This window comes from Vigna unguiculata, chromosome 3 (genome assembly GCF_004118075.2).
Source record: "Vigna unguiculata cultivar IT97K-499-35 chromosome 3, ASM411807v1, whole genome shotgun sequence".
NCBI lineage: Eukaryota > Viridiplantae > Streptophyta > Magnoliopsida > Fabales > Fabaceae > Vigna > Vigna unguiculata.
In genome coordinates this window covers 40841639-40851595 of record NC_040281.1, presented here as the reverse complement: position 1 = coordinate 40851595, position 9957 = coordinate 40841639, and the positions used below count along the sequence as shown (strand labels likewise).

The 9957-nt window shown below is 30.7% G+C and overlaps 1 protein-coding gene across 1 annotated transcript; it reads left to right on the top strand.

Moving 5' to 3' along the window:
• The first annotated feature begins 3848 nt into the window (after positions 1-3848).
• On the top strand, positions 3849-9580 carry LOC114179698 (probable leucine-rich repeat receptor-like protein kinase At5g49770). The gene is made up of 19 exons (XM_028066112.1): positions 3849-4388; positions 4577-4700; positions 4826-4897; positions 5080-5154; positions 5241-5312; positions 5389-5550; positions 5706-5780; positions 5866-5937; positions 6026-6097; positions 6184-6252; positions 6330-6404; positions 6517-6588; positions 6672-6806; positions 6910-7382; positions 7457-7609; positions 7723-7862; positions 7938-8157; positions 8370-8605; positions 8745-9580. Exons 1-19 carry the CDS (start codon positions 4304-4306, stop codon positions 9264-9266), a joined length of 2904 nt encoding a protein of 967 aa, XP_027921913.1. The 5' UTR covers positions 3849-4303; the 3' UTR covers positions 9267-9580.
• The last annotated feature ends 377 nt before the right edge of the window (positions 9581-9957 follow it).

Here is a 9957-nt window from a genome sequence, read left to right as displayed (position 1 = left end):
GATTTTTGTATCTTATGATTTTGTTTGTAGATAATTTGTCAAGACTCTTAAAAAATATAGATTATTTGTATATAAAATATGAAATCTTTATAGTCTCTTTACCATTATTTATTATTAAATGTTAACTATGGAATCAATATGCACCACAAACGTAACCTAATTGGAATTACTCTTTTTAAAAATAATAACTACTAGAAAAATATTATAATAGTATAAATCTCAAATTAAAGTATCAAATAACAACTAAATAAAATTCAAATAATTATATAAAAGCTAAAAAATTACACATTACTAAAATTTTATAATAACCAAAATATTTATTAATTTTACAAATGATCAGTGGTTTCATTTGCATTCGATCCACCTACACATAGAAAAAAAATGAAAAATTAGATATGATATAATAATTGAAATTGAAAATTTTAATTACTAGAATATAATGTACCTTCTTCATCAGATTCATTTTCACTCATGAGAACATCTTTTCCTTTTAATTTTTTAACACCTACAAACACCAAATGTAGAATATTAGATGAGAATTCATAAAAAATACTAACAAAAAATATTAATAAATTTGAGTAACTTACCTAGATGGTTTGAGTTCCATATCCAACTTCTTGTACACATCAAAGCCTCTATAGTAATATGATGAAGTCGACTACGGTGAGAAGTTAATATCTGACCACCAGTACTAAAAGCAGATTCAGAAGCTACAGTTGTTATTGGAATAGCTAAAACATCCCTTGCAATTGCTTGAAGGGTTGGAAACTTTAACCCATTTGTTTTCCACCATGATAGGATATCAAATTCCTGTGTAGCCGGCAAATTATCTTCTTCCAAGTAATAATCCAACTCTGTTTTCATAACTGTAGTTCTAGATTTTTTCTTTTTTGCCATAAACTCTAAAAATTCATTCGCATCATTATCAACATCCTTTCCCAACTCCAATGATGTAGCTCTATAAGAAGTTTCATTCTTTTTTGATTGATATTCCAAAACCAAATCATAGCACATTTGACGAATCCTACTAAGTTTCAGATCAAAATCATTACCATACAATTTATAAAAATAATATTCTAACATGTCCATCTTGTACCTTGGATCTAAAACTGAAGCAATTGCCAATATGTTATATAACAAAAAACAAAGAGAATGAGAAATATGTTATATATATATATATATATATATATATATATATATATATATTATATTATATATTATATTACTATGTATATATATATATTATATGTGTGGATATCTTATGTTTATATATATATATATATATATTTTTATAGATATATATTTATTTTAAGTATATATTATATTATATTATATAATAATATAAATATAATAATATATATTATATTATTATGTATATATATTATATGTATATGCGTAGATATTTTATGCTTTTATATATATATATATATATATATATATATATATATATATATTTCTTTTAAATTTTTATAAATTTGTAATGTTATAAATTTGTTTATAAAAGATCTCACTAGTTAAATGATTAATTTGTTTTATACGTATATATTATATATATTATATTATATTATTATGTATATATATTATATGTATATTATATTATATTATATTATATTATATTACATGTATATGTGTAAATATATATATATATATATATATATATATATATATATATATATATATATATATAAAAGTATATTTTATTTATATGTATATATACTATATTATATTATATTATATTATATTATATTATATTATATTTTATGTGTAAATATATTATTTATTTATATATATTTTTTAGATTATTTAATAAATTATAAATAGTTTAGTAATTTAAGCGGGGACGGGTATTTGGGCGGGTATATATATATCCCCATCCCCATCCCCATCCCCAGTTGAAAATTTCGGGTATTAACCATACCCATACCCATACCCAGTCAAAGCGGGGATTCCCCGTCAAAACGGGGACGGGTTCGGGTGATACCCACGGGCACGAGTTTATTTGCCATCGCTAAAGACATATCTTTAATTTAATTCGCAATTTAAGTGTTGATTCATAAACTTTATAAAATAGAAATTATATTTAAAAAATTTAAAATAATATTATTTTTTTAAAATAAATATTTGTATTATAATTAATATTTATTTATATATATGAAATTATTATAGTTGAAATTTAAATTTAAATATAATTAGTGGTGGATCTTCAGCCAAATTTTGAGGTGTCAAAATTTTGGTTGAATTATTCTTTTGGTTCATTTTTATGTTCAAAATTATCAAGTTGTTTTTTTAATTTTTTAAGTCTCAATTTGGTTCTGATTTTTAAAAAATTGATATACTTTGGTCTTTTTTGTTAAATATTTTGAAGCGAAAGAAAGATTTTTTTATCAAGAATTGACACTATGATTATATCAATTACATCATCAAATGAAACAATCATCCTTATTAACAACTTCAATCTTGATAAAAGATTCGATTCAATAAATTTAACGAAAATGACAAAATTGCATTATTTTTTAAAAAACCAAAACCAAATTGAGACAAAAAAATGGAAGACCAACTTGATATTTTTGAATGAAAATAAGAATCAAAAGAGTAATCTCAAAATTTGAATATAAATTAGGAAACACATTATATTTACTTTTTTTCATGATAATAAAACATAATAAAATAATAATTATTGTTATTATTATAATTATAATTATAAAATTAAATATAAATATTTTTTTATAATTTTACTATAATTAATTTTCATTTATAATGATTAAGTTTAAAAAAATAATTAAATAAAAAATATAGTTAAATTACACAAATAATCATTTAAAAGATAATATTAATAAAATAATTTTTTTTATTTAAAATACAAAATTGAAAAATAAATGTGGATAACCTAAAATAAACTTTTCTTTGTATATAAATATAGATGTATACAAATTGATTAAAATATCAAATAAATGAAATATATTAAAAATATTAATTTAAAAAATATATTTAAAATTATATATTAAAATATATATAAATATAAGGTTAGATTAAGTAAAAAAAAAATCTACACAGAAAACAAAACTTAATGCAAATATCCGAAGTATTCCACTAAGTCAGACTAAACTGAGTCACCCTGTTTGATAACTCAAACGTAGTTTTCTTTGGTTAACTCATTTTGTGTTATCCAATATTAATGATTATTTTAACATTTTTTTATTTACTATATAATTTACCAGCACTATTCATATCAAAATAATAATATTTTCCAAGAAGTAGTATTCCCTGTGCTTGAATATATACATAGTTTGATTTTTTTTCTTGGACCCTTTATTGTCACTAAAACGTATCACACTTAGCAAACTAAACTCGTTTTTCACCAAGTTGATATTCATACTCCACGAGGGTGTTGTTTTTAAAAGTCGTTGAAACTCATAACATTGTTTAAATGATACCAAAAAAAGACGGTAATAGAAGATATTTCAAGTTAAGTATAATATTTATAAACTTAAGTTAAACATCCATAATAAGAATATTAAGATCAGAGTAATTTTTTGGTTAAAATATTAAACTTATTTGATATTGGAAGACCATAAAATTGAACCGTACAATATAGATCATAGATTGAAATACACTCTAACAGACAAGAACATAAAATTACATAAAATTGGAAATGGTTTAAGATTATAAATGTTGGTGAACTTTTGCTACAATTCATGGATATAGATCTATAGAATTTAGTGGTGTGGGACCATCTCACACCAACCCAACTGCTGTCAATAAGTTGATGTAACATCAACTGAAGAAGAAGAAGAAGCAATAAGATGTTGCAAGAGATATTTTTGTATTGGTCATTAATAAAGAAAAAATGATGAGAAACTCCTTAGAGTCAAAACCCAAAAGCATTATTCCATTGGTTTGGCACAACTGGTTGAGGAGTGAAGGAAAGGGAAAGAAGGCAATTCGTTTGTGATAAAATTGGAGTTTGGAGAGGGAAAAAAGTAAGAAAGACTATGATGATGATGTTATAGGTAGTGCCAACATTGGGATTGGATAGATTAGCTTCTAAGACAAGGAAAATCAATAAAATGGTGTAGAAAAGTGCTTAGTTAAGCTTTTTCTTTCTTTTTTCCTTCACAAGCTTGGTGCTATTTTTTTTTGACTCCCTCCTCTTCCTCTTCCTTAACCTGCAACATTTCTCTTTGCTGCTTCTTAATGTTGCCACATGTTACATGCAATGTTTGTCCTTGTGTTACCTGAACCAAACATCTTTGTCTCATCATCATATTAAGGTTTGTGCAAAAGTCAGAAAACTGTTCTTAACATGACAACCCTTCGTGTGTTGCTTTTTCTGGGACTCTTGTGGGCTGAAATTCATGTCATTTCTTCATACACTGAAACTCAAGACGGTAATGGTTCCCTTTTCTCGTTACTTGAATCATCTTATATTCATTAGTTACATGTTTCTCATGATCTGATTTGAACCTAATATAAGTTAGCTCACACTGGCTGAAAAACTGATGCAAATCAAAGAGACCCTTATAGAATAAGTGATTACTTTCTTGCACTTTGCTTAATGGTTATGCATCTTATGCAGTTGTTGCACTTAGATCATTAAAAGATGTATGGCAAAATACACCGCCCAGCTGGGATAAATCAGATGACCCATGTGGAGCACCATGGGAAGGAGTAACCTGCAACAAATCAAGAGTTACTTCATTGTAATAATCCAGCAATTAAACGTTATTGATCCTTGTGTTCTTTAGTATTGTGATTTGTCTTCCTTTTCATCACTTCTTGTAGTAATTTTAAGAAAAGTACTTTTCTGTCTGCACTTTGATTATAGAGGATTGTCAACAATGGGCCTGAAGGGGAAATTAAGTGGAGATATTGGTCAGCTTACAGAACTGAGATCCTTGTAAGTATGATTTTCTGTTTCTCTTTGGAATGAAACTATGGACTAGGATAACTGTTGCACCACACAATCACCATAGCAGATTTTCTCAACATTTGACTTAACTTTTGTTATTGAAAAGGAGAAACAGTTTTGCAAAGCATGTTTTGTGCTGATTAACATTGAGAATTATTTAACTGCTGCAGGGATTTGTCCTTTAATAGAGATTTAACAGGTCCTCTCTCTCCAGAATTAGGAGAACTAAGCAAGCTAAATATCCTGTAAGATTCACGAAACCATGTAATTCCACGGTGTTATTTCATGTAACTTGTAGTGATTTCCTTAAGGCCTTCCTTTCCTGTTTCAGGATTTTGGCTGGTTGCGGCTTCAGTGGCAATATTCCAGATGAACTAGGAAATCTTTCAGAGCTATCTTTCCTGTAAGAATAATAACCTTGGAAAAGCATTTACATGCACAACAAAAAAGTGATTTTGAAACTCAATGGACTTTTTCAGGGCGTTAAACTCAAACAACTTCACTGGAAAAATACCTCCTTCGTTGGGTAAACTCTCCAAAATTTATTGGTTAGACTTGGCAGACAACCAGCTCACAGGTCCTATCCCAGTTTCAACCTCCACGTCCCCTGGATTAGACCTTCTTTTAAAGGCTAAACACTTGTAAGTTTTTTTTTTTTAGTTAACACTTGTGATTACCTTCTTTTAGCTAGTGCAGCAAAGGGTAATGTGTACAAAATAGCACACCTTTCATCTTTTTGTCGAGTGCTAGTGGCTACATTGAGTACTGATTCAGTGTTATGATTTCTAAATTTCAGCCATTTCAATAAGAATCAGCTTTCAGGTTCCATTCCCCCTAAGCTTTTCAGCTCTGAGATGATACTCATACACATGTAAGTTGACATTTTTATTTTGGCATCATTGTTGTTTCTTAGTTTATGATATTAACCTTTGAACTTTTGTTTTGCTTTGTGATAGATTGTTTGATGGGAATAATCTAAGTGGGACTATACCTTCAACATTGGTACAAGTTAAGACTGTTGAGGTTCTGTAAGTGATTCCTTCCTTCAAATTTCCAATTTTCCTTTTGTTTGATTTAATTTTCTCTGATATTTTTCCGTATTCTAATTTATGACAGACGGCTTGATAGGAATTTCCTGACAGGAGAGGTTCCATCAAATCTCAACAACCTTACAAACATCAATGAATTGTGGGTACTTATGTTTGAGATGTGAACATGTAAAAGGATTTTAGAATAACATTAATGGAGATTTATACAGTTTTGATCTCTTTCAGGAATTTAGCTCATAACAATTTCACAGGTCCTCTACCTGACTTAACTGGAATGGATACCCTCAACTATGTGTAAGTAATTTTCACGGATTGGTGTTTCAGTTTTCTTTTTCCTTAATAATTATTGTTCAATCTGTAACCTTGTGCAGAGATCTTAGTAACAACTCTTTTGATCCATCTGATGCTCCAACTTGGTTCACAAATCTGCCATCACTCACCACTCTGTAAGTTATTAATTACAAATTAGAGTTTCTCTTATTACCTGTTTCCTGAACTTATGTAATAATATATAATCTAACAAAGAATTTTCACCGTTTAACCTTCACTGTGATGAAGTGTTATGGAGTTTGGGTCCCTTCAAGGTCCTCTTCCATCGAAACTTTTTGGCATTCCTCAAATACAGCAAGTGTAAGTCCCTAACTACTATGTTGATCATTAGTAGTTATACAGACAATAGAATGGCAATCATTATAATTTTCATTTTTTTACAGGAAACTACGAAACAATGTATTGAACGATACATTGAACATGGGTGAAAACATTTGTCCCCAATTGCAGCTTGTAGATTTGCAACAAAATGAGATTTCCTCAGTGACCCTCAGTTCACAATACAAAAATACATTGATGTGAGAAAGTTTGATACTTTATTTTGGAGATACTTTTTAAGACTTTGATGCTCTTTCATTTGTAAGACCTTTCCTTCTCTGATGTCTTCCTCATTTTTCTCAGTCTAATAGGAAATCCAGTGTGCAGCAGTGCTCTTTCAAATACAAATTACTGCCAACTTCAGCAGCAGGCTAAGCAACCTTATTCCACCAGCTTGGCTAATTGTGGAGGCAAATCTTGTTCTCCTGATCAAAAGCTCAGCCCCCAAAGTTGTGAATGTGCTTATCCATATGAAGGAATGTTGTACTTTAGAGCACCCACATTCAGAGAACTGTCCAATGTAAACACTTTCCATTCACTTGAAATGAGCCTATGGGTGAAACTGGGTCTAACTCCTGGCTCAGTTTCTTTACAAAACCTCTTCTTTGATAGTAATGACTATCTTCAAGTGCAACTAGCACTCTTTCCACCAACAGGGCAATACTTTAATAGGTCAGAAGTTCAAAGAATTGGGTTTGAATTAAGTAATCAAACTTACAAGCCTCCAAAAGAGTTTGGACCCTATTACTTCCTTGCATTTTCTTATCCCTTTTCAGGTAACTCAGAAACAATTCATATTTCAATATTCAACTGGTGACAGTGATTTACAACTAAATGTAAATTACTTCAGGTTCTCACAGAGGAGCTTCTCTTAGCAAGGGTGTTATTATTGGGATAGCAATTGGCAGCACATTTTTGGTTCTGAGCCTCATAGGGTTAGCTATTTACGCGATTCTGCAGAAGAAGCGTGCAGAGAGAGCCATTGGATTAAGTAGACCATTTGGTAATTATTCAATGCATTCATTTTCTTGTTATCAGAAATCAGTGTGTACAGACCCTCCAAACTTGGATAGCTATCATCAACTTTGCTTATCCACTTTCATTAATTTCTTCCAGCATCATGGGCACCAACTGGGAAGGATAGTGGAGGTGCACCACAGTTAAAGGGAGCAAGATGGTTCTCTTATGATGATCTCAAGAAGTGCACCAGCAATTTCTCTGAAAACAATGAGATAGGCTCTGGAGGCTATGGCAAGGTATTGCTTCTTATGCTTTCACATGTTTCTAAGTTCTTGTAAATGCTTAATTATTCCCTTTTTTATTGACTAAAGGTGTACAAAGGTGTTCTTCCTGATGGGAAAATAGTTGCAATCAAACGAGCTCAGCAAGGATCAATGCAAGGAGGCCTAGAGTTCAAGACTGAAATTGAGTTGCTTTCAAGAGTTCACCACAAGAATCTTGTTGGCCTTGTGGGGTTCTGCTTCGAACAAGGGGAACAGATGTTGGTTTACGAATTCATACCCAATGGAACACTTAGAGAGAGTTTGTCAGGTAACTCGCATGATAGGAACATTCAAGTACCAAGCTTATCATCTGTAGGAAGAGCAAAATTAACATTCAGTTTAGTGGATTGAATTTTTGGTATAAAAAGTCCTTTCATAGAACAGAAATATCAAAGTTGTGCACATGTTTCTGTGCAACTTATTATATAACTAAGACAAAAGCATTAATAAAGTACCTTAAATAATCAATGTGAATTGCAGGGAGATCTGATATTCATCTTGACTGGAAGAGGAGACTCCGCATTGCTCTTGGTTCAGCCAGAGGACTTGCATACTTACACGAACTTGCCAACCCTCCCATAATCCACAGGGATGTGAAATCGAGTAATATCTTGCTGGATGAAAATTTGACAGCAAAGGTTGCAGATTTTGGCTTGTCCAAACTTGTATCAGACAGCGAGAAAGGCCATGTTTCCACTCAGGTTAAAGGGACATTGGTGAGCAATGAAGTATATTTTCTTTTATGGCTTAGATCTTTGTTCCTGTTTAAGCTAAGAACCGTGCATTTTATACAATCAAATATGCTTGATGCAAAAAGTTCCAATTTTATTTAGTTTAATGGTTCAACATGTGCAGGGTTATCTGGATCCTGAGTACTACATGACCCAACAACTCACTGAGAAGAGTGATGTGTACAGTTTTGGAGTGGTGATGCTTGAACTAATAACTTCAAGACAACCAATTGAGAAGGGGAAGTACATTGTCCGCGAGGTGCGCACGCTGATGAATAAGAAGGATGAAGAACACTATGGTTTGAGGGAACTGATGGATCCAGTGGTGAGGAACACACCGAACCTCATAGGATTTGGGAGGTTCTTAGAGTTGGCAATGCAATGTGTAGAGGAATCAGCTGCAGATCGTCCAACAATGAGTGAAGTTGTGAAAGCACTTGAAACCATTTTGCAGAATGATGGGATGAACACAAACTCTACTTCTGCATCCTCATCTGCCACTGATTTTGGTGTTTCCAAGGGTGGAATGAGGCATCCCTATATTGATGCTTCATTTACCAAGAAAGACAATGGTAATGACAGTAGTAATAGTGCCTTTGACTACAGCGGAGGGTACACACTTTCAACAAAAGTTGAACCCAAATAGATGCTGTAGTATACATATTTTTGTCAGACATCATTTATTCTTCCTTTTTTTTTGGTCCTTCTTCATTCTCAAAGGAAGACATCATTAACTTGTGTTCCTTTTTTGTCTTACGTAAACTAATGTCGTGTATTCTTTTTGTGCTCAATAGCTATATTGCATGTAATGTTTAGGAAGAAATGTTGCAAGTTTATCACACAGTTCCAGCACGTGTTAGTCCAATGATGCTGATTTTAGTGAGTTAATATTTCATTTAGAAAAACCGGGCAAAACCATGAATCCTTGTCACCGGTTGTCAGATTCCACTTTTTGTGCCATGAATCCTTGTTTCCTTCATTCCAAGCTTTTGTTTAGAGATTACCCATCCTTCAATTTAAATTTACACGTTAACAATCATATATTTAATATGATTTTAAGAATTATTGTATACTTTTTAATATGCATATATCACAAATCATATTTTATTATTTTCAAATAAACGTATTAGATACGTGTCATGTTCTATACACGGAAGTTAAGAGCATAGTAAAAAGTTATCAATTTGGATGCATATTAGTAGTTTGTCTTTTGTTCTTACAAAATAATTATCGTTAGGTTGAAACAAGTTTAGTTAATACGTAACTGTCGTGTATGTGTTTATTATTTTTGTTTAGTCTTTACTATTAATTATAGTTAATTTAATGTTAAAAAATAC